We start from the raw sequence: 26084 nt of genomic DNA on the forward strand, positions 1-26084 counted from the left end.
AGAATATGTTTATGTAAAAATTCCAAGTTGAAGCATTCTAAAATTGGAGGGGGAGTATGGAATCGAGTGTGTTAGCATGTCTAAGGACAGGCCATTGATTAAATCCTAGGTCAGGAAGATCCCCTGGAGAAGGGCATGGCAACCCACTCCAGTATTCTTGCCAAGAGAATCCCATGGACAGAGGAGCCTCATAGCTAACAGTCCATAGGGTCGCAAACAGTCAGATACGACTGAAGCGACTTAACACATCAACAACAAGGACAGGCTAGTGATTAAATCCGTACCTTCATAAAACATGAAACAAGTTGTGTGTTAACTAAGGGTCAAGTACTAACACTCTTTTAGTAACAAACAAATGAACAACTTAAACTTGAATTCCTTGAGAGCGCAGATTATATTTTACTGAGTTCTAGTCCAGTGGTCCCCAGCCTTTTTGGCACCGGGAACCGGTTTCATGGAAGACAAAATTTTTCCACAGACTTGAGCGGGGGATGGTTTCAGGATGATTCAAGCTCAGTATGTTTACTGTGTACTTTTTTCCTGTTATGGTTACATCAGCTCAACCTCAGATCATCAGGCATTAGATCCTGGGGACCCTGTTCTTAATCTTCATATTCCTCCGTTCAGTTCAGTTCAGTCGCTCAGTCATGTCCGACTGTTTGTGAATTGCAGCACACCAGGCCTCCCTGTCCATCACCAACTGCCGGAGTTCACCCAAACCCATGTCCATCAAGTCCGTGATACCATCCAGCCATCTCATCCTCTGTCGTCCCCTTCTCCTCCTGCCCCCAATCCCTCCCAGCATCAGTCTTTTCCAATGAATCAACTCTTCGCATGAGGTGGCCAAAGTACTGGAGTTTCAGCTTTAGCATCAGTCCTTCCAGTGAACACCCAGGACTGATCTTCAGAATGGACTGGTTGAATCTCCTTGCAGTCCAAGAGACTCTCAAGAGTCTTCTCCAACACCACAGCTCAAAAGCATCAATTCTTCAGCACTCAGCTTTCTTCACTGTCCAACTCTCACATCCATATATGACCACTGGAAAAACCATAGCCTTGACTAGCCGGACCTTTGCTGGCAAAGTAATGTCTCTGCTTTTGAATATGCTATCTAGGTTGGTCATAACTTTCCTTCTAAGGAGTAAGCGTCTTTTAATTTCATGGCTGCAATCACCATCTGCAGTGATTTTGGAACCCAAAAAAATAAAGTCAGCCACTGTTTCCACTGTTTCCCCATCTATTTCCCATGAAGTGATGGGACCAGATGCCATGATCTTCGTTTTCTGAATGTTGAGCTTTAAGCCAACTTTTTTACTCTCTTCTTTCACTTTCGCCAAGAGGCTTTTTAGTTCCTCTTCACTTTCTGCCATAATGGTGGTGTCATCTGCATATCTGAGGTTATTGATATTTCTCCTGGCAATCTTGATCCCAGTTTGTGCTTCCTCCAGTCCAGTGTTTCTCATGATGTTCTCTGCATATAAGTTAAAGCCTAGCAAATGCCCAGGAATCTATAGATGGCCAATTAGTGAGCTGAGCTGAATTGAATCAAATTGGCCACCTCATGCAAAGAGTTGACTCATTGGAAAAGACTCGGATGCTGGGAGGGACTGGGGGCAAGAGGAGAAGGGGACGACAGAGGATGAGATGGCTGGATGGCATCACTGACTCGATGGACATGAGTCTGAGTGAACTCCGGGAGTTGGTAATGGACAGGGAGGCCTGGCGTGCTGCGACTCATTGGGTCGCAAAGAATCGGACACAACTGAGCAACTGATCTGATCTGATCTCATCTGAATTGATTGAATTTCATTAGAACTATATAAGGATGACCTGCTTTTGTATATTTAAAACCACTAGTTTTATATTTGTATTGCTTTTATGTACAGATTTAATACTCTGTCAGTAATTTATAATTGACCAATATTCAGACTTGTTTTCATTTTAAAAGTATACCCTTAAAATGCAGCATGAAAAAATAAATATAAATCAAAGGTAGTGAAGATTCAAGAAGCCAAAGCCCTGGTATGCCTAGGAGTATTAAACAAAATTCTATCTCCAGTAAAGGGACTTTGACAATCATTTCTTATTTAAAAATTTTATTCTGGAGATAAGAAAGAAGGCATTCCTGGGGTGTTTAGGCAGCTTCAAACCTGTTCTTCCCATTTCTGAAAGAGTATACTTTAATATTTCTTCAGTAAATTATACAGATATCAAAATGTTACAGTTAGTATGTTTGCATCCTAGAAGGATTTCAGAAAATCACTGTATCAATTTCAGTATACATGAACAAACTTGAATGCTATTTTTTTATTATTTCCTTTCAATATTTGATTTTGCTTCTTGTATTTTTAATAGCTTTATTGAGATATAATTCACATACCCTATAGTTAACTCATTAAAAATCCACAATTGGCTTTTATTATATTCACAGACTTGTGTGTATATTGCCACAAAACAATTTTAGAACATTTTCATTACTCCAAAAAGTCCTGTACTCCTTAGCCATCACTTCCTAATTCCTTTATCCCCTAATTTATCTTCTGTCTCTGAGCAACCACTAATTTACTTTCTATTTCTATAAATTTGCCTCTTCTGGACATTCATATAAATGGAGCCATATGATACGTGGTCTCCTGTGACTGGCTTCTTGCACTTAGTATACTATTTCAAGGCTGATCCATGTTCTAGCATGTTATCAATACTTCATTCCTTTTCGTGGCTGTATAATATTTCATTTGGAGAAGGAAATGGCAACCCACTTCAGTATTCTTGCCTGGAGAATCCCATGGACAGAAGAGACTTGTATGCTGCCGTCCATAGGGTTAGATAAAGAGTTGGACACAACTGAGCCACTGAACAACGATTTTTCCTTTTGTTTATTTATTTGTTGATGGGCATCTAGGTTATTTCCATTCAGTTAATAATGCTGCTATAAACATTCATGTACAAATTTTTGTGTGAAAGTATATTTGTATTTGTCTTGTGTATATACCTAAGAGTGGAATTGCCAAGTCATATGTTAACTCTGTGTTTATTAACCTTTTGACCTGTCAGACTCTTTTCCAAAGTGGCTGCGATGCTTTACATTCCCATCAGCAATGTATGAGGATCCCAGTTTCTCTACATCCTCCCCAATCCTGTTATTATCTGTCTTTTTGACCATAGCCCTCTTAGTGGTATCTCAGTGTTGTTTTGACTTGCATTTCCCTGATTACTTATCATGTTGAGTGTCTTTTCACATGTTTATTGACCATTTATATATATTTTTTTTCTTTTTTGGGAAATAGCTAGCAGATTCATTGCCCATTTCTTAGTTGGGTTGTCTTTTTATTATTGAGTCATCAGAGGTCTTTATATTATCTAGATACCAATTCCTAATCCGACCTAATCTGATAACATAATGAGAAAAATATTTTTCCCATTCTGTGGGTTTTCTTTTAACTTGATAGTGCCCTTTGAAGCAAAGCCTTCAAATATGATGAAACCCAATTTATTTTTTCTTTTGTTGATTGTGTTTTGATACTGATCCAAGAAACCAATGCCAGTTGAAAGGTAATGAAGGGTTTACTCCTAAGAATTTTATAGTTTTCTAGCTGTCACATTTTGGTCTTGATCCATTTTTAGTTAATTTTTGTATATGATTTCCTTTTATATTTTTAAGTGCTGTGATCTTGGCTACCATGCAAGCCTAAACAGAGCCCTGAGAACATATCTCTCTGCGGAGTATAACCTTGAAACCTCCAGACATGAGGGCTTAGACATTATTGAGAATGCAGTTGACAATTTGGAGCCCAGGAGTGATAAGCAGAGATTCATGGAGATGTACCCTGCTGCGTTCTGTCCACCAATGAAGTTTGAGTTTCAGTCTCATATGGGTGATGAGGTCAGTATTTGAGTATTTTAAAAATAATGAATTGTCTCTAAACATACATTACTCTTTCCCTGCTATATCCAGCAGTTGTAAAAATTCTTAATTGATTTCTCACTCCTGCCTCTGCATGGGGTCTTAGCATAATACTTGGTGATCAGCTGCTATCACTTCTTAAAGCAAGGGTCAAACACTCCAGTGCCTCCAGAGGCCAAAGAGATGGACGTGCAGTCTGGCTTGCATGTGAGCACTAAACTGCTGAAGGATAATTAATGAGTTCCTCCTTTCCCTCAAGATATTCAAATATAAGTTTAAAACAAAACATTTTGTTGGCCTAATAGAAGCTATCTGAAGACTTCTTATAATCCTGATTTAAAGATCCCCATAAAAAAAAATAATTACAAATGGCAGGAAAATGAAAGAGAGGAAAAAAGATACAAAACATTTTTTTAAGACTCAAGTTATCTCCAGACTGTTAAAATGAGCATTAGAAACGATGTATTATCTTTAGGTTCTTCATATGAATTTAGCTTTGTCTTATTCTGTGCAAGGAGAGAATTCATTTAAACCATTTATGAGTTACAGTGGTATATTTATCATCTGTGAACAGGAGGAAACAAGAAAAACCAATTATTGGAGCATGCTATATAGCACTCGGTGTCCCAGCTGTGCAAAACAATACTCATAGATTAAAAACTCAATTTTAGCTTATTGTGGTGACAGTATGTTTTTAAAAATAGATGTTAATTATAATTTCCATGGCAGATTTCTTCTTTAATGCCATAATTTCTTTGGAACACCTAATGTTAAAATGTAAAAGATATGTATGTATGTTACCTGATGTATTTCTAACCTAATTTTATTTTGCCTGATAGAGTGAATTACTTGATTAAAAGTGGTAAGCAGTTTTTATGCCAATAGCGCATGAGCTTTACGGGCAAGTGGCTTATCCCACCCAGAGTTTTGTTTCTAAAACCAGTTGGCTACTGTTCCAATCTTTTGGTTATGGGTGGATATGTTAAACACAGAATGATAAAATGTCACAGGCAAGTGATTTCAGTTGGGTTCAGCGTTTTTACTTTTTTAAAAAGCTATTATTATTCTAATGTAGTAAGCCTCTTGCCCTTTTTTTAGGGCCCGTTCTGCCTGTGAGCTATAGTGTCTATGATGTCTTAGAGACTCCATAAAAGGAAACCCTCATCTGCCAAGACCATTTCTGTGACCAGAAAGATGAGAAGAAATTGTTTGTTTCTAATCTGATTCTACTATAATTAAAGGCTCTATTTTTTACCCTAATTGAGATTGTGGCCAAAATATCTTTCTACCAAAGCCTAAGACTGGTGACTTTTTCAGTTTCATGATTTGGCTAATAATTGGCAAGAAAAGCCATGGATGAAAGATACAAAAAATATCACTTTTCTGAGTTTTCAGTGTGCGCCAGGCAGGGCTGTAAGTGCCTTATGAGCATCATCCTGTTTCATCCCCGCCACAACCCTATGGCACAGGTACTCTACTGTCCCCATTTTACAGACAAGGAAACTGAGGTTTAGTAATTTACCACAGTCTGACTATAATTGGTAGGCTCTACCACCTGCCCTGCTTTGCCTGCATGACCATACGTTTGGATCATCCTTCACACTCTGCCAGGTACTTATTCCACAAGATAGGAGTCAGCATCATAGCTGTCTCCAGCAGCTGCCACGTTCTTCAAGGGAGGCTTCCTACAGCTGCTCTCTTCCCAGGCTTATCCAGGCCAAGCAGCTGCATCCCACTCTCGCCACTTACATAACAAGTTCATATTTAACAATGAAGTGTTGAGGTGGCTGTTAAAAGTAAAATATGTAATTGGAATCTTGAGGGGATCCGCGATTCTTGCAGCCTTGACATGGGAGAACCGTGCCTCGGGAGCCTGGCCGCAGGGCGCCCTGTTGTAACTGTGGTCTCTGATTCCCTGATAGGTGTGTCAGGTCAGTGCCCAGCAGCCAGTCCAAGCAGAGCTCATGCTCAGGTACCAACAGCTGCAGTCCCGCCTGGCCACGCTCAAGATCGAGAACGAGGAGGTAAGCATGCTTTCTGCCCCCACAAGTAATCTAATTCCAATGTAAACTGGAAGACGGTTTCACTTGACCTAGGCATTTAACGGTGTAACTGCAATCTCTTCATCATGCATTTTCAGCTAAAACAGGGTTCCTAAAATACTCCTTATAGAGGATAAATGCAAAGGTTCTGTATTCCACCATGAAAGTATTAGTCACTCAGTATGTCCAACTCTGTGTGACCCCATAGATGGTAGCTCACCAGGCTCTTTTGTCCATGGGATTTCCCAGGCAGGAATACTAGAGTGGGTTACCATTACCTTCTCCAGGGTATCTTCCTGACCCAGGGATCTAACCGGGTCTCCAGCATTACAGGCTACCTCTTTAGCATCTGAGCCACCAGGGAAGACCATAGATGACTACTTTACCAGGGACTCAACTACATCCTCATAACACACCTTTTCTTCTTAAATACTGAAGGTAATTCCCAATAGATTATCAAATCCAACATATGTTTCAAGAATCTACATGAGTATGTGGAAAGAAATGCCTGATATATTAATTTAATCCTAATTTTTAAATTAGTACTTTTTTATGCTTTTTTTTATATCTTTAGATTTTTGATACGGAACATGGCATTACTGATACAATTAGTACAAAGTAGTATTTTAAAATAGTACTTGTGGTAAAACAGTTATCCTCCAATTAAAAATAAAAGTTTAAAAAAAACTACTTGAATGGGAGTATAAAACTGTTTATTTGCTGACATTAGTGGACTTAAATGGATAGAACATAAAATGTGAATTATAAATACATGTTGAACCATAAAGCAGTTGTACAATTAAGCTGCCTGTTTCTAAAATTAATTTAATTGAATCCACATTCTCCTTAAATAAAGATAGGAACCAAAATGTTTCTTGTGTTAGTCAAGGTACTCACTTGTAACTTACAGGAACCCAAATCAAACAGTCCAGTCTCACAGCTTACTTATTGGTCAGTGTCCACAGCGGCCTCACTGGTGATTGGATCCTTCATGTGTGTTGGTAGGAAGTCTTTCTCCATGTCCTGTACTGGGAGATCCAGGACCACTTAGTCCCTACGGTTTACCATCTCACCCCTTCCCAACATCCTTGTCTCTGAAGTGGGATCTTCCATTGGCCTGACCTAAGTCATGCATACTTTTGGTTCAACTGTTACATCCAGGGAATAGGTTTCTCTCATTGGCCAGCCTAGTTTTTGTGCCCATTCATAGAACCATTTGATTGACAGCCCCAGCAGAAATACGTATTTCTAGAGGCAAGCAGTTTCCAAAAGGAAGGGATGTAATACAAAAAAGGGAGAAAAAAAAACACAAGAATTTGCCCTTGATAAAATATTCAAAATTCACTTTAGGGCCCCTCTTTTATTTTAATTTCACTGAGATGTTTTGAACATGTGAATTTGAATATGTGAATGTGTATTTGTTTCTGTTAAGAAAGAGGACCATGTCTCTACACCAGAATAGTTTGGGCAAAACCCATTGCAGCCTTTTTTGGCTTCTATTCTTTCTGAAAGAACCAAACCACCCCTTATTCAAACATGGGTATTTAAGGTGCAGCCAGTGTGATTAAGACTTCAGTCTCTGTGTAAAGTCCCACTAATGAGCTTTTCCAAAGGAGAACTGTTGCTCTCCTTGAGGTGTTTTTAGAGCTTAGGGTTGTGGCTTGGCATCACAAAATCCTCACCTAATAGCAGTTTACTGGGTCCTATTAGGCCTAGGGTTTGTATGCATAGAGACTTCCAATTTTTTTTTCCCCCCCATGCATATGCTCTGGTGGTTTTATTTGGAAACAGCCTCTAAACTCTAGGAAAACAGTGTGTTATGCACAAGGTCAACACTGGCAGGGCACAGACCTGTCTTGTTCGGCCCCCACAGGTTAGACCTATTAAAGATGGGAAGTGCGGCAACTCTGGCCCCAAGCTGCCGCAGGAAGGGAAAGGCTGCGGTACTTGAATTCCGCTTGGCCGTACTCATTCAGCTCCTGATTTTCTTCCATTGGACTAGTCCATTTGCATTACTTGTCTGGCCCCTGCAACCCTTTGAGTTTGTGACCCTGGTCTTCTCCTATGGGCATAAAGTGGAGAAGCACAATATCTTTATAAATTAATAGGAGTAGGCAGTGCTTTCTGAGGGCTGATTTTTTTTTTTTTAATTTACTGTAGAAACAAGTGAATTAGATTGTCCTGAAGTTTCTTGTGGGCATGACAAGTAATTTATGATGGCTGGATCTGGAACAGACTGTAGTAGAATGGAATCCCCAAGGAAAGTTAGATTTAAATTGGATTTATGACAAACAGCAGATGTCCTTAGGTATAGAAAGAGGGAAAGAGGTTTCAATATATTTCAAAGTTGGAGACTAACTTTGTTAGTCTGAGTTGTCACCCAGCCTCTCCTTGGGAGATAAACTGAAGGTGAAGTTGAAATCATGTAACAAGAAGCATTGAGAGCCAACTTAAGGAGTTTTAATGCTGTGGGTCAGTTCATTTCAGTACAATAAATATTTATTGAGTGACTTCTACATTCCACATATTTTGCCAGGTGTGGAAAGTAGGGAGATGAATAAGTTACAGTTAGTTTGTATCTAGTGGAAGAAGCAGTCTATAACAAGTCATGTATACAATGTGAAACATAAGAGAACTAATTTGGGAACAACATAGCAATCATTGTTGGTTTGAAGGCCCTGTGTAGCACTTTTCTCCACCATGAATAAGAAATTTGCCTCTGATCTTCCACTGATAGAAGGACAGAAAATTGACACCTTAGCAACAGACCAAAATATACAAGAAACACATGCATAATTCTGCATAATTTTATGCCTCTGTACAAACTTATATATACATACTCATAAAGTCTAAAATTCATTGGAAAGAGTTTAATTAAAAATAATATGACTGCCCAGTGAAAAGATCAAAATTGAGGGAGAATTTTGCCCACTCTTATAAAGCTTAGATAGGGGAGCTAAATAGAATATGACTCTTTTTACCCAATCTTGCTGCTGCTGCTGCTAAGTCACTTCAGTCGTGTCCGATTCTGTGCGACCCCATAGACGGTAGCCCACCAGGCTCCCCCGTCCCTGGGATTCTCCAGGCAAGAACACTGGAGTGGGTAGCCATTTCCTTCTCCAATGCGTGAAAGTGAAAAGTGAAAGTGAAGTACCCAATCTTAGACAGCCATAAATACGGGGCAGCCCTTGGAACTATAGGAGACCATCTTAAAAAGGAGAGCCCACAGACAACGTCTGGTCACAAATTTTATTTGCTATACAGTGCTTGATTTTTTTTTAATTGTTACTTTCATTTAAAAAGTGGAAGTTTTGCCTAAAAATATAGATTTTTCAGCTTGTAAAAATGAGATCTTAACATAACTAGACCTTCATTTCTGTAGGATGGTAACTGACTTGGGCTAAATAGTATATATTCCCCTTAGACATAGAACTCATGCTTCCGACTTGCCGTGCTCACCACTCAGCCCACTTGTCTATTTTCATTACTTGACTCATCCTGGAGGATATCTGAATTTTCAGCACTTGTCTTAAAACAAAGAGAAAAGAGCAGTACGCATTTGTGAAATGACTTCATATACAACTTTACATTTGCCTGTTAAACCTTTTTAAATGAGCTTGTAATTTCATTATGCTGTAAACTTGTTCCTTAGTCTTATGATTCCAACTTCTAGTCAGCCAATCCACAAATATTTATTAGTGTCCACCATTTATTGTGCCCATAGAATTAAGCAGGGCCTGCTGCCCATATAGCTCCCAATTTTTTCTTCTTTTTTTTTTTAACTTAAATGTATAATTTTTATTAAAACTTTAAAGTGAAATATTAATAAACATTACTATTAAAGGCAACACTTTGAAAGAAACCTAAATCTAAACAATCATTTATACCTTTCTCACTATAAACATTTTCCACACTCTTTCCAACCTAATGTTAATCAGCTTTGTCCACTTTCTAAACGTTTACAGCTCAAGTAAAATAGGGAGATTCAGAGGTACAGACTTCCAATTACAAAATAAATGAGTCAAAGGGATGAAATGTACAGAATGAGAAATATAGTCAATAGCTATGTGATATCTTTGTAATATGTGACAGATGGTAACTAGGCTTAAGATGGTGATCATTTTGTAATGTATGCTGCTGCTGCTAAGTCACTTCAGTCGTGTCCGACTCTGTGCGACCCCATAGACGGCAGCCCACCAGGCTCCACCATCCCTGGGATTCTCCAGCCAAGAGTACTGGAGTGGGTTGCCATTTCCTTCTCCAATGCATGAAAGTGAAAAGTGAAAGTGAAGTCGCTCAGTCGTGTCCGACTCTTAGCGACCCCGTGGACTGCAGCCCACCAGGCTCCTCCGTCCATGGGATTTTCCAGGCGAGAGCACTGGAGTGGGGTGCCATTGCCTTCTCCGTTGTAATGGATGGAAATGTCATCGCTGTTGTACACCAGAACTAATATGATGCTGTAGGTCAATTATACTTCAAAAATAGACAAAAAGAGAAGGGAGTGGAGGGGAGAGGGGATTAGATGAAGGTCATCAAAAGGTACAAACTTCTAAGTTATAAGATAAATTATTATTTAATACTAGGGGTGTAATGTACAACATGATTAATATAATTAACACTGCTGTGTGTTATATATGAAATTTGTTAAGAGAGTAACTCTTTTTTTTTGTATGGGTGAGATGATGCCTGTTCACTGAACTTATTGTGATAATCATTTCATGATGTATGTTAAGTCAAATCATTATGCTCTGTATTTTAAACATATGCAGTGATATATGCCAATTATATCTCAGCTAGAAGGAAAAAGAAAGAAAAAAGGAAGAAAAGGGAAGGGAAAGAAAAAGTTTACTTTTAGGCTTTGTCATAGGCATTTCAGCTGAGGGCCATTCTTGTGGCTTCTTTGTTTCAAAGCTAGCCTCTGGAGGAATTTCCCCGTAGATCACATTTCCCCTTCCTTAGAGTTCCTCATTTCTCCCTTTGTTGCAGGAAATGGGATGTGAGAGGATGGTCATGTCCCAGGTTTCAGGCGAGTTCCTAGAATGGGCCACCAAGTGAGGGTCCTTGGCTTCACACAGAAAAGAATTCAAGAGTGAGGAAAGGTAAAGTCAAAGAGAGTTTATTTACAGAGATAAACATTCCATAGGCAGAATGCTGTTGTCGCAGAAGCAGCCCAGGATGATTAGTTTTTATGGGCTGGATAATTTCATAGCTAACAAGTGGGAAGAGTATTCTATTTGGGACAAAGGGCAGGGATTTCCAGGAATTGGGCCTCAGAATGGTCACAGTTCCTGTGAATGTGTCCTTTAGCATACGCTAATGTGTTGCATATTAGCATATGCTAATTAGCCAAAGATGGAGACGCTGTATACAGTCAGCAAAAACAAGACCGGGAGCTGACTGTGGCTCAGATCCTTATTGCAAAGTTCAGACTTAAATTGAAGAAAGTAGGGAAAACCACTAGACCATTCAGGTATGACCTAAATTAAAACCCTTACGATTTTACAGTGGAAGTGAGAAATAGATCAAGGGATTATTCTGACAGACAAAGTGCCTGAAGAACTATGGACGGAGGTTTGTGACATTGTACACGCCCAGTGATCAAGACCATCCCCAAGAAAAAGAAATGCAAAAAGGCACAATGGTTGTCTGAGGAGGCCTTACAAATAGCTGAGAAAAGAAGAGAAGCTAAAGGCAAAAGAGAAAAGGAAAGATATACCCATTTGAATGCAGAGATCCAAAGAATACCAAGGAGAGATAAGAAAGCCTTCCTCAGTGATCAATGCAGAGAAACAGAGGAAAACAATAGAATAGGAAAGACATCTCTTCAAGCATATTAGAAATACCAAGGGAACATTTCATGCAGAGATGGACCCAGATGAGCACGATGGTGTGATCACTCACCTAGAGCCAGACATCCTGGAATGTGAAGTCAAGTGGGCCTTAGGAAACATCACTATGAACAAAGCTAGTGGAGGTAATAGAATTCCAGTTGAGCTATTTCAAATCCTAAAAGATGATGCTGTGAAAGTGCTGCACTCAATATACCAGCAAATATGGAAAACTCAGCAGTGGCCACAGAACTGGAAAAGGTCAGTCTTCATTCTAATCCCAAAGAAAAGGAAATGCCAAAGAATGTTCAAACTACTGCACAATTGCACTCATCTCACACACTAGCAAAGTAATGCTCAAAATTCTCCAAGCCAGGCTTCAACAGTATGTGAACCGTGAGCTTCCAGGTGTTCAAGCTGAATTTAGAAAAGGCAGAGGAACCAAAGATCAAATTGCCAGCATCCGTTATATCATCGAGAAAGCAAGAGAGTTCCAGAAAAACTTCTGCTTTATCGACTACACCAAAGCCTTTGACTACGTTCAGTTCAGTTCAGTCACTCAGTCATGTCTGACACTTTGCAACCCCATGGACTGCAGCATGCCAGGCTTCCTTGTCCATCATCAACACCCGGAGCTTACTCAAACTCATGTCCATCGAGTTGGTGATGCCATCCAACCATCTCATCATCTGTCATCCCCTTCTCCTCCTGCCTTCAGTCTTTCCCAGCGTCAGGAGGGTCTTTTCCAATGAGTCAGTTCTTCGCATCAGGTGGCCAAAGTATTGGAGTTTCAGCTTCAGCATCAGTCCTTGCAATGAATAGTCAGGACTGATATCCTTTAGGATTGACTGGTCAGATCTCCTTGCACTCCAAGGGATTCTCAAGAGTCCTCTCCAACACGACAGTTCAAAAGCATTAATTCTTCGGCGCTCAGGTTTCTTTATAGTCCAGCTTTCACATCCATACAAGACTACCGGAAACACCATAGCTTTGACTAGACAGACCTTTGTTAGCAAAGTAATGTCTCTGCTTTTTAACATGCTGTCTAAGTTGGTCATAGCTTTTCTTCAAAGGAGCAAGCGTCTTTTAATTTCATGGCTGCAATCACCATTTGCAGTGATTTTGGAGCCCCGCAAAATAAAGTCTCTCACTGTTGCCATTGTTTCCCCATCGATTTGCCATGAAGTGATGGGTCCGGATGCCATGATTTTCCTTTTCTGAATGTTGAGTCTTAAGCCAACTTTTTCACTCTCTTCTTTCACTTTCATCAACAGGGTATTTAGTTCTTCTTTGCTTTCTGCCATAAGGGTGGTGTCACCTGCATATCTGAGGTTATAGATATTTCTCCCAAAAATCTTGATTCTAGCTTGTGCTTCATCTAGCCCAGCATTTCACATGATGTACTCTGCATAAGTTAAATAAGCAGAGTGAAAATATACAGCCTTGACATACTCCATTTCCTATTTGGAACCAGTCTGTTGTTCCATGTCCAGTTCTAACTGTTGCTTCCTGATCTGCATACAGATTTCTCAAGAGGCAGGTCAGGTGGTCTGGTATGCCCATCTCTTGAAGAATTTTCTACAGTTTCTTGTGATCCACACAATCAAAGGCTTTGGTGTAGTCAATAAAGCAGAAGTAGATGTTTTTCTGGAACTCTCTTGCTTCTTCGGATGTGAGAGCTGGACTATAAAGAAAGCTGAGCACCGAAGAATTAATGCTTTTGAACTGTGTTGGAGAGGACTTTTGAGAATCCCTTGGAGGGCAAGGAGATCTGACCAGTCAATCCTAAAGGAAATCAGACTTGACTGTTCATTGGACGGACTGATGCTGAAGCTGAAACTCCAATACTTTGGCCACCTGATGCACTGACTCATTAGAAAAGACCTTGATGCTGGGAAAGATTGAAGGCTGGAGGATGAGATGGTTGGATGGCATCAAAGACTTGATGGACATGAGTTTGAGTAAGCTCTGGGAGTTGTTGATGAGCAGGGAAGCCTGGTGTGCTGCAGTCCATGGGGTCGCAAAGAGTCGGAAGCAACTGAGGGACTGAAATGAAACAAACCAGAGGTATACAATGAGTATGTAATGAGGCTCAAGGTGTACTGAGAGTTGAATCTTCTGCCATCTTGGGCCCAATTGTTTCAGTTTTTGTTGGATCTTCAATGGCTGTGTCATTCTTTGAATGGTTGTGCAATTCCCTCTTCCCTCCTGTCTCACCTTTATCAAAGCCAAAGAAATGGAAAATGAATTGTATAAGTAAAGCAATTAGGTCTTCCTTTTTTTTAACTTGTTGGCCCCCTTTTCAGACCATTGTACCAATATTGGTTCAGTAAATATAGCTTTCACAAGCGTGGCACTTCTATGCCATGAGTAAAACTGTCACACATACGAAAATATCGAGTCTCTCTTAAGTTATAGTAAATTTAGCCCCCTGAAGGGAATAGAAAAGAGGATAGTCTATAATGAATTCTTCAGTTAAATTGCATCAGTGTTTAATGAACATATAAATTTTGCTGCACTGCTTAAAAGTCTTTCATCAAAGTTCACAAAGGTTTATTTCACAGACTATTCCCAAAATACAGTCTTTATACAGGATATTTTCAAGAAAAATGAATAGTATTTTAGCAAACATATGAGGTAATTTTCATGGCATGGGCAATTGAGGGGGAAAGTAAGAGATACTTTGGTTATACCTTCTATTACCAGTTATACTTTCTGTTACCCCTAAATTGGCGTTTGCCTCTTGGTGGATGTCAAAAGACATCCAAACCAAAGCACAGGAAGATTTATTATTTCTTGCAGCAAGTAAGAACATTGAGAATCTTTCCCAAAACAGTGTCTACTCAACAGCAAGAATTGGAGAATTTTAAACCTAAAGGCACATGCATATTGCAAAGGGGTTTAAGCAGAGGAGAATTTCAGCATAGACTTGGGGCAAAGGTCAGCAGAATCCAAGCTTTAGTTGATTGAGATCAGGAGGGTCAATATCTTCATTCCGTCCTTTACTTGTATGGGAGCCTTTGAGTTCCTGCAGAACTCAAAGATATATTATTATGTGTATTTCTTGAGGGAGGACTAGAACTCTGCCTTATCACTGGACTACTGTTTGACAAACTTTTCTGTGTTCCCTTGAGATCATGGATTACTGAGACCTGTTCAAGGGCAAGCGTTGGGCTTAGATCACAAAATAGCCGAGGCTGCAGTGGCTCCTCTTATGTTAAGAAAGCCATTCATTCCTGATTGTGTTTCTCTGGGGACCCCCTAACCTATCTGCTTTACATTTCTATCTGTGGTAGAAGAATCACATCTCCCTCCCACATTTCCCCTAATACCAATGACTGCAGAAAAATCCCAAATCATGTCCATCATTGATCAGACTCTTAAGGGCGGTTGTCAGAGTCTTCTAAGACTTGGTATAAGATGTGAAGCTTGATAACCACTTAATCATGATTGCTGTGTCTGATGATCTCTGTGGCTTTAGCTTCATTTTTCTTTATTTAAGTGATTCTTACTTGCCTAAAACCTTCTACCGATGAGCTTGACAATAAAAGCCCAAGTAAAAGCTAACTGCCATTTGTCCTTTAAATGATAACATCATCTTGCCCAAAATTGAAAAGAGGATCAACTTTTTCAATGAAAACATGTATTTTTAGAAGGGGTCTGTGGTGTGTGTGTGTGTTTGTGTGTAAACATGTATTTTTAGAAGGGGTCTGTGTGTGTGTGTATGTATTTTGTTTCAAATAAGCTTTAATTTATTGGAGGGAGGGCCCCGATCCAGGAGAATACCAAGCAGAATGAGATGAGTTGCTGCAAATGGTCGAAAAGTGATCGGCAGGCTAGGACATCCAGAAGAAAGTGTCAGAGCGTCAGCAAGGAGACCCCGCGTTGTTGGTGTATGCCAAGCATTCCTCTGGAGTCTGTCGATTTGGAAGGAGGAAGACTTCAGCGTCCACCATCCATTCAGTTCATTTTCACTGCTGCCTGGAGAATCTGCTGTGTTCCAGACACTGTGCTGGTTAATAAGCTGTCCCTGACCTCAAGGTGCTCCCGCTGGAGACAGAAGACAGAGGCCTTCTATACAGTGTGGTATGGGTGCTCATGAGAAATGGATTTGAGATCATGCTCATCAGACCACTGTTGGTAAAAGGTCCACCCAGATGGATCATTAAATCAGAGTCTAGCAGCCGTAGGAAAGCAGGCTTTCTGAGATGCGGCTGACTCAGAGACATTGTTCAGAGAGCTCTAGGCAATGATGATGTTCTCATCTTTAGATTAAGTTGTATCATTGCTGAGAATAAATTCTGCTCAGAAAATTTTGTTCTCAGAAGTCAGGAGAGTCTGGTATTTGTAAACAGGCATCTCACATGCAAGTATGTAGATTTTAAACTTGCATCTTAAATGCAAGTAGGTAGCTTGCTAGTGTGAATTCATCTGGAATGGTAATGTGACCCTTTCCCTATCCAAGGGGAGGGGTAGCAAAAGTTGGACTGTTTTTTCAAATCTGGCCACACCTTACCCAGCATTGATAAGGTCACCTGCATCTGTGCCCCCTGTTGAGGTACCAGGGGCAAAGGAAGTATGCTGCCGCTGCGCCTGCCTTATATGGCCTGTGCCAGCAGTAAGTTTCTGTACCCTTGGTCGATTAACTATGGCATTAATCCAATTCATATGTGTGGGTGGATGTATGTGGTCTCTTTCTCCTAACTTTTACTACATCTGAAATGATACAGTGCTGTAATTGAAATACTTTCAAGGTCAGTGTTGGCAAGGAGGGAGTAGTTAAGTGGGGAGGTAGGACAGGGCTCAGAAGTTACCTTTACCAATGGAGCGACAAGGCTTAAAGGACGAATAGGCCTGCAGCAGGTGCAAGACACCAGGCACAGTGCCATAAAATAATGTCTGTGTTAGGGGTTGAATTGTATACGCTCCCCAAATGCATATGTTGAAGTCCTAACCCCCAGTACTTCAGAAGGCGACCTTATTTGAAGATATGGTGTTGTCACAGAGGTAATCAAGTTAAGGTGACCCAGTGGTAAAGTGGTAAAGAATCCACTCCCAATGCAGGAGATGTGAGTTTGATCCCCGAGTCAGGAAGATCCCCTGGAGAAGGAAATAGCAACCCACTCCCATATTCTTGCCTGTGGGAAATCCCATGGACAGAGGAGCCTGGCGGGCTATAGTCCATGGGGTCCCAAAAGAGTTGGATACGACTTAGCGACTAAAACGACAGTCAAGTTAAATTCCATCATTAGGGTGAACCTAACCAGTGTGACTGATGTCCTTATATTAAGGAGAAATTCGAACACAGAAGCACAGATGGAGAGAAGACAAAGACGATGACCATGTATACGCCAAGAGGGCAGGGCTACAACAGCTCCTTCCTCACAGCCTCAGAAGGCGCCAGCCCTGCCCACACCTTGATCTCAGGCTTCTGGCCTCCAAAACTATGAGGCAATAAGTTTCAGTTATTTAAGCCACACAGTATGTGGCACTGTATTACCGCAGCCCTAGAAAACTAAACCAGTGTGTTCAGAAAAGGGAACTCCTTGTTTTCTCTAATAATTGTAATGTCCTGGGGAAGAAAGGCCAAAGTGCCCATCTACAGAAGCCCACATCCTCTCCCCCATCATTCATGTGGATCTGCATCTCAGAGTCCAGGCCACCTGGACACTCTCCTGGTACCTCACGTTCTTCAGGATTTTTCATAATTCCTTGTCGTGTTTTTGGCTTTTCCTCTACCAAACCTAATTGCATCTCCCTGCTACTGATGGGGAGTCGTTACAAGCCTCCTGTTAGCTGTTTCATATTTGTCTCATTATGTTCTCCCCTGTGACTTATTAACATGGCTTGTGTGTGTCAGAAGCTAGTGTTCTTCTTCGTCAAGAACATCCCATGGGATAATATGTAGTCCCAGCCACTGTGTCTGATGGCTTCTGTCACATCCTTTATTCTTCCTGACAGTTTCAAATTTAACCTTGACACTTCTTAGAAAGAAGTTAAAAAAAAGAAAAATAGTTTTGTTGAGATTGACAAGGAATCACATGACTACTGCTGGTCCACAGTATGGGCCATAGTCTCTGGGTCTGTTCCCAAGGGCTTGGCCTCAGACTGCAGCTGACCATAGCTAGATCTGAGTCACAGGTCCACTATAGGGTCCATAGTTGGCACCAAGGTCTGCATGCAGGCCAGCCTCTGGGGGCACAGATGGGCATGTCTCTCTCCTGGTTCCTAGGTAGGCAGGACTGCTCTTGGATCACTACTAAGAGGAACTGGATTCAAGTTACAGGGCTGCTTCAAGATCCAAAGTTGGACAGAGTTTGGTGGGCCTGCTTCTGGAAACACAAATGGGCTTATTTCTTGTTGAGTCCCTAGGGTAGCTATAATTATTCATAGGCCATTGCTGAGAGGTATTGGAACCAAGTTACAGGGCTACTGCATTATTCACAGTTGGACTGAGGTTGGCGGGCCTGCTCCCAGTACACAGGTGTGCCTCTTGGCAGGTCCCTGGGCAATAGGACTGCTCTCAGACCAAGGCTGGGAGGAACTGCAACTGCATCATGAGCTGTTCTAGGGTCCACAGCCAAGGCCAAGATCAGCAAGGTTATTTGGGGCACGGGTGGGCTTGACCCCTCCTGGGTCCCTTGGCAGATAGTGCTGGTGGCAGGACCAATGCCAGACAGGATTGTAGCTGAGTCTACAAGGGGACGGAGCTATTTCCAGGTCCTATTGCCAGGACCAAGGTTGGCGAGCCTGCCAACAGCTTTCTCATGTCAGTCCTCGTCAGCTGTGGGCTCCAGTGAGGTTTTACAAGCTCCCACCTAGACCCCAAAGCTCCCACAAAGTCATTTTGTCCATGGATGGCTGCCAGAGTATTGTTTCTGTGGGGGTATGTGAATAGCAGACCTCTTATTCTACCATCTCACTGACATCACCTACAAGATGGTGAGTCTTCTCCTTCAGCCTGTAGATATATAATCATGACTTAAAGTAACTACTTCTGATGTTATTTTTAAAGTCATCATTAGTATTCTTTTTTCCCAGTATCCTCTGCATTGTGCATATCCTCAGGAATAATGACTAAGTCTGTTAAATTTTTTGCCTCCTTTTAAAATTTACTCTGTCTCATGACCTCTCTAAGCCTCTGAAATAGCACTGATAGCTAGTGTTTCTTCTCTAAACAATATTTTGTTGTTCAAATAAACAACTAGAAGTTGAACATATTTCAGAAACATATTGCACTAAACATATTGTTTAAAAATTGAACATATTTCTACTTTCTGTAATGATGGACTGAGTCACTCAGCTATTCTTTCAACATTTCACTCTCCAGGGCAAGGTACATAACTGAGCCTGAAATCCATGACATAAGGAACCATATGTTCCCAGAAGGAAGAGAGCATCAGATTCTTTTGAACAGAAATAAAATCTAGTGATTCTGAACTATTAGTGCCCCTAATGACTTGGAAAAATAAACGAATATTCTCTCAGGATGATAATCTCACCTTAGAGCTCAAATAATTCTACCAAAAATGTCCAGCAAAGATAACTAGGTACATAAGGAGACAAGATGTAATGAGTGGTAGCCAGAAGACATAATAGACAATAGAAATAAATGATCAGAAACTGTAAAAGATCTCTATACTGTGTTTAAGGAGATAAAAGCCAAGCTTAGATTTCAACAGGGCACTATTATAACCTCTAAACAGTGAAATAAGTTTGAAAATAAACCACAGAAATTCTAGAGTTTAGAAATACCAAAATACCAAAAAATACCAAAGTACAGAAATACCAAAATACAGAAAAATCCAAATTAATAAATTGGTGCATGGTTTTAACATCAGATTAGACACAGCTGAAGAGTGAATTATCAAAATGAAAGAAAAATTAGAAGAAAGTAATCGAAATGCAGCATGGAAAAACAAAAGGATAGAAAATATGAAGAGAATGGTAAGCTACTAGAGGACATAATTAAACTCCCAGAAAAAAATGAAAGAGAAGAAAGTAAAGTTGATATTTGCAAAGGTAATTTTATCTGAAGTTTTATCATAGCTTTGGAAAAAATACCACACAATTCAAGAAGTCTGAATATATTTAGAATAAGCTTTTAAAATCCTTACCTAGACGCATTATAGTTAAACTGTAAAAAACTTTAAAAGCAGCTGGAGAAAGAAAGCAGAGTTCTTTCAAAGTACGATAAACTGACAATAAACTTCTCACTCAACAGGAACATGAAAACCATAAGAAAGTACAGTGATATCTTAAATGTACTAAAGGAAAGTAACTGCCCACCAGGGGAAAAAAGATATATTTCAGAATTGAAGGTGAAATAAAAGACATTTTTAAATCAATAAAGACTGAGTTCACTGCCAGAAGATTCATGCTAAAAAGAATTTCTTAATAGAAAACAAATTTATGGTTACCAAAAGGAAAGAAGAAGGATAAATTAGGAGTATGGGATTAACAGATACACATTACTATGTATAAAATAGATATTCATCATTCAGTCACTAAGTTATATCTCTTTGCAGCCCCATGGACAGCAGTACACCGGGCTTCCCTGCCCTTCACCATCTCCTGAAGCTTGCTGAAACTCATGTCCATTGAGTCAGTGATCTCATCCAACCATCTCATCTTCTGTCACTCCCTCTCCTTTATTGTTATACAGATGCAGCAATAAGAATTTACTGTATAGCACAGAGAACTTTATTTAATATCTTGTAATAACCTATAATGGAAAAGAATCTAAAAAACTGTGTGTATATATATATAACTGAATAACTTTGTTGTACACCTAAAACTAACGTAATATTGTAAGTCAACTATATTTTTCTTAAAGAATTTCTAAAAGGTGTTCTTAAAAATGTAAGAGATAGAAATCAAAGAATGTAATAATTATATGGATAAAGCTAAATGAATGCTGCCTAGATCACAATAATGTCTTATACATAAATTTATACAAATATTTACATATATATCATGTTATGAAACATTACCAAAAAAAAGCATATAATTCAGGAAAAGTGAATGGTTTTAAGATGTTCTAAACTCTGTACAGGCTTCCCTGGTGGCTCAGTGGTAGGGAATCCACCTGCCAATGCAGGAGATACGAGTTCAATCCCTGGGCCAGGAAAATCCTCTGGAGAAGGAAATGGCAACCCACTCCAGTATTCTCACCTAGGAAATCCCATGGAGAGGACCTAGAAGGCTACAGTCCATGGGGTCATAAAAGTGACAGTCAGACGTGACTTAGCAACTAAACAACAACAACAAACTCTGTACATTGTCTGGGAAGAGGATAAAGTTATCAATTTGCGAAGATTCTGATACGCAAAGGTGGAGTACAGCCTAATTGTGGAAGATAAATTGAAAAGCTCCCAGAAGATAGCATAAAATAGTATGCTACTTATGACTACTTATGAGATGGGAAAATATTTCTTAAATAGGGCACAAAAAGCCCTGATTTCAAAGGAAAGGATTGGTAAATTGATTACATTAAAACTAGAGACTGTTTGTCTAAATACTATAGAAAGAGTAAAAAGCCACAGTATAGAGTAGGAAAAGATATTTGCATCACATATAGCTAACAAAAAACTCCTATGCATATTACAAATCAGTAAGACAAAGGCTCATCACCCAATATAAGATTGAGCAGGAGATTTAACAAACTGTGTCCAAGAGAGAGAATCTAAATTGCCTTAAACATGTGATGATATGCTCAATCTCAACCATCAGAGAAATGCATGTTAAAACCACAATGTGATACAGTTACACACCCAGTGTAATGATTTATTTGGTTTTTGTTTTTTCTTTTGGCCATGCCACAAGGCATGTGGGATCCTAGTTCCCCAACCAGGGACAAACCCATGCACCCAGCAGTGGGAGTGCAGAATCTTCACCACTGAACTGCCAGGGAAGTTCCATCAACACAATGGTTTAATTTTTTAAAGCTGACAGTACCAATTGTTCGGAGAAGGCAATGGCAGCCCACTCCAGTACTCTTGCCTGGAAAATCCCATGGACGGAGAAGCCTGGTAGGCAGCGGTCCATGGGGTCGCTAAGAGTCGGACACGACTGAGCTACTTTCACTTTCACTTTTCACTTTCATGCATTGGAGAAGGAAATGGCAACCCACTCCAGTGTTCTTGCCTGGAGAATCCCAGGGACGGGGGAGCCTGGTGGGCTGCCGTCTATGGGGTCGCACAGAGTCAGACACGACTTAAGTGACTTAGCAGTACCGATTGTTGAGGATGTGGAGTGATAGGAATTCTCCTCCTGTGTTGGTGGGAATACAAATGAGAATAATAACTTTGCAAAACAGTCTGGAATACCCAATAAGCAGCAAGTCTACTCAAGTATGCGTGGCCCAACAAAAATGTGTTCATAGCAATATTATTCATAGTGGCCCCAAATCAGAAATAAGTCATCTATCAACAGTAAAAGGGATGAATTACAATGTATTCTTACAATGAATATTCAGCAGTGAAATAGGATACTCATAAGAAATGAATAAATCTTACTATATAAAGTTGAGCAAAAGAAGCAAGACAAAAATCCTACAGCCTATAGTACTTAGTAACTACCTTTGGGGAGGAGAAAAGCATGTGTGGTGATTGGGAGAAGCAGAGGGTACTCATAATGTACTAGATTTCTTTATCTGAGTGGTAATCACATGAATGTGTTCAGTCGGTGATAATTCATAAAGCCATACTTACTGTTTATGCATCTTTCTGTGTGTAATTTCACTTCAGTTAAACTGAAGGTTCTTTAAAACAAAAAGTAATTGAGAGAGTACCCGGTGATACATGAGATATACAAGAACTCATATATGAATGATGTCCTCCTTAGGATAATTTGGAAGAAAGCCTCTCCTTATATTTGTGACATGAGGTATTGTTTACCTGTCTGTCTCCCCTGTTGTTACTGTTCATTCGCTAAGTTGTGTCCAACTCTTTGAGACCCCATAACTGCAGCACACCAGGCTTCCCTGTCCTTCACCTTCTCCCCAAGCTTGCTCAAACTCATGTCCATTGAGTTGGTGATGCCATCCAACCAGCTCATCCTGTAGCCCCCTTCTCCCCTTGCCCTCAGTCTCGCCCAGCATCAGGGTCTTCTTCAATAAGTCAGCTCTTTGCATCAGCTGGCCAAAGTATTGGAGTTTCAGCATCAGCCCTTTCAATGAGTAATCAGTATTGATTTCCTTTAGTATTGACTGGTTTGATCTCCTTGCTGTTCCCCCAGTGGACTCTGAACTTTGGGTGGGAGGGCCTGTGCCCCCACTTCTGACTGACAGAGTGGCTTCTCACTGAGTGTGGGATTCATGAAATAAGGTACTCACTGGAGAGATGTACTCCTGTTCCCAGGTTAAGAAAACGACTGAGGCCACCCTGCAGACAATACAGGATATGGTCACTATCGAGGACTACGATGTTTCTGAATGCTTCCAGCACAGTCGCTCCACAGAGTCTGTGAAGTCCACGGTCTCTGAAACCTATCTGAGTAAGCCCAGCATCGCCAAGAGAAGAGCCAACCAGCAGGAGACCGAGCAGTTCTACTTCATGGTACGCCTGCTGCTTCCCCAGCCTCTTTGGGGTCTCCAATCTGGGGTCCCCCAGATCTGCTTTTGGAATTGCATCAGAATCATCTAGCATTCTTTATTAAGACCAGAGTTCCCAATTCAGCAATGCTGGGATATGGGAGATAGTGCTGATATGCAGACAAAGTTAAAAAGGGCTGCTCTAAAACAGAACTTTTAAAGGATCTCATGAACATACATGTCACCACGAGAGCTTGTTAAAATGCAGGTTCTGATGCCAATAGTCCTGGCGTGGGGGTCACTGAGAGTTCACACCTCTAATAGGCTGATGCCGTGGTCTGCATCAGAACCATACTTTGCATAGCAAGATTCTAGGATCTAGGAGGTAAGAATGGCTGGATTTTTAGATATCCTGCGGGAAGTTCCTTGGCATCAAATAGTTTCTTTTAAAGTTAAAAATGTATCTTTCCTTTTGCAGAAACTCAGAGAATATTTGGAGGGTAGTAATCTCATCACAAAACTTCAAGCCAAGCATGACTTGTTGCAGAGGACGCTTGGAGAAGGTCAGTTATCTGAAAGAGTTGGGGAGATGACCTGGATTATATCTTGTGTTGTGTATGTGTTCCATGAAGAATATGAACCGTGAATTTGTTCTGGAAGAAGCAGAGAACAGCGTATGTTTAGATTTGGCTTTATCTGTTTAAGAATCAAATTTTCCCTGGAACTATTTCCTTTTATCCTTTTTTCTTTTGGAGGCTGTGCCACACTTCCCAGGTGGCTCAGTGGTTCTTCATGCCAAGCAGGAGACGTGGGTTCAATCCCTGGGTTGTAAAGATCCCCTGGAGAAGGAAATGGCAACCCACTCCAGTATTCTTCCCTGGAAAGTCCCATTGACAGAGGAGCCTGGCGGGTTGGGTCCATGTGGTCGCAGAAGACTCAGACATGACTGAGTGACTAAACAACAACACGCGACTTATGGGATTTAGTTCCCCAATCAGGGATGGAACCCAGGCTCCCATCAGTAAGTGGGGCAGAGTGCTAACCACTGGACCACCAGGGAATTCTCCGAAATTATTTTCCCTATAAACTTTATGCTAACTTGGAGGCAGAGCAGTGAAATCTAGGGCTGAAAAGCCAACACAGAGCTGCAAAGAAGGGTCTTCAGAGCTTCAGTGCTTCTAGGAGTACAGAAGTATAAGGAACTGCGCCTGCTCCCACCTGCTGACAGCCCCCTCCTCTGCTGACAGCCCCCTCCTCTGCCCCAGCCACTTCTTCCTGTCCTTGGTGCACTTTCCCCACCCTTCCAATCCCACCCCTTTTGTTTAAATGGGCTGGTATTTGTTGTCCCATCTATTGCCTTTTTGGACTCTGCTACTGCTAAGTCACTTCAGTCATGTCCGACTCTGTGCAACCCCATAGACGGCAGCCCACCAGGCTCCTCTGTCCCTGGGATTCTCCAGGCAAGAACACTGAAGTGGGTTGCCATTTCCTGCTCCAATGCATGAAAGTGAAAAGTGAAAGTGAAGTCACTCAGTTCTGTCTGACTTCGCGATCTCATGGACTGTAGCCTACCAGGCCCCTCCATCCATGGGATTTTTCAGGCAAGAGTACAGGAGTGGGTTGCCATGTCCTTCGGACTCTAGAAACCAGTTAAACCAGTTTGGGTGCCCTCCCCCGCCACCCCCCCAGTAAGATTGGTCTTAGTTGAGAAATAGTTTCATTCTATTACTATATCTAGTAAAAACAAAAACAATAGCAACCACTTATAGAAAGCTCTCTGTGTGCCAGGCATTGTTCTGAGCTGTATATTTAACTGAGCATTGTTAATTTCCCCATTTTTCACAGATGGGAAAACTGAGGAGAGAGAAAGGATTACAAGCAAAGGGGATAGTATAGATGTTTTTCTCTTTTCATCTTTGTGAAATTTAAAAAGGGGAGAAAAAAACCACCAGGTCCCTGTCCTTAGTACCAGTCGGTAACACGTTTAATTCTTATTTTTCACACTATATCTTGCTGGAAGTTATAAAAAGTGAAAGACAATGGGAGAGGGAAATCAGGGAGCGAGTTGTGTGAACAACTCAGGCTAAAAAGAGTTGACCTAAACTCTTGCCTCCTACAGTTTTAGAACTTCCCTGCCCAGAAAACAAGGTGTTTCCATCACCTTATCTCCTGGTCTCCTCCAAAGGACTCATTATCCTCAGGGAATGTCCACATGTAGAAAGGTCTTCATAACCTGAAATACCATGAATTGCAGTTAGAATGCCAGACTCTAAGATAAAAGGCCAATTTTACTTAGAAAAAAAAAACACTTAAAGTACTAAAAAGTGTCTGAAAAAATTATTATTGCTAAGTCATGTCTGACTCTGCAACCCAGTGGACTGCATGCAGCAAGCCAGGCTTCCCTGTCCTTCCAATATCTCCCAGAGTTTGCTCAAACTCATGTCCACTGAGTCGGTGATGCCATCCAACCATCTCACCCTCTGTCATCCCCTTCTCCTCCTGCACTCAATCTTTCCCAGCATCAGGGGGCTTTTCCAGTGAATCAGCTCTTCATATCAGGTGACCAAAAAAATCAAGTAACTAAATATAATATGTGACTATTCATTAGATTATGAATCAAAAATCAAAAGTTATAAAAGATGTTTTAGTGATATTTGGGGAAATTTAAATATGGACTATATTATATGATATTATTGAATGAATTTTTCATTTTCCTAGATATGATAAACTTATGAAGGAGAATATTCTTATTATTAAGAAATGCTTGCTAAGTGTCC

General features: G+C 40.6%; 1 protein-coding gene across 9 annotated transcripts in view; it reads left to right on the forward strand.

The window, feature by feature from the left end:
* Nucleotides 1–26084, forward strand: part of SRGAP1 (SLIT-ROBO Rho GTPase activating protein 1) — a 303623-nt gene that overhangs the window by 228314 nt on the left and 49225 nt on the right. For all 9 annotated transcript variants that reach the window (XM_055579472.1, XM_055579527.1, XM_055579520.1 and 6 more), the window contains 4 exons: nt 3662–3883; nt 5827–5928; nt 23135–23332; nt 23786–23870. In XM_055579472.1, the coding sequence (XP_055435447.1) occupies nt 3662–3883; nt 5827–5928; nt 23135–23332; nt 23786–23870 (607 nt within the window). The remainder of the gene's footprint in view (nt 1–3661; nt 3884–5826; nt 5929–23134; nt 23333–23785; nt 23871–26084) is intronic.

This window comes from Bubalus kerabau, chromosome 1 (genome assembly GCF_029407905.1).
Source record: "Bubalus kerabau isolate K-KA32 ecotype Philippines breed swamp buffalo chromosome 1, PCC_UOA_SB_1v2, whole genome shotgun sequence".
NCBI classification, from domain to species: Eukaryota; Metazoa; Chordata; class Mammalia; order Artiodactyla; family Bovidae; genus Bubalus; species Bubalus kerabau.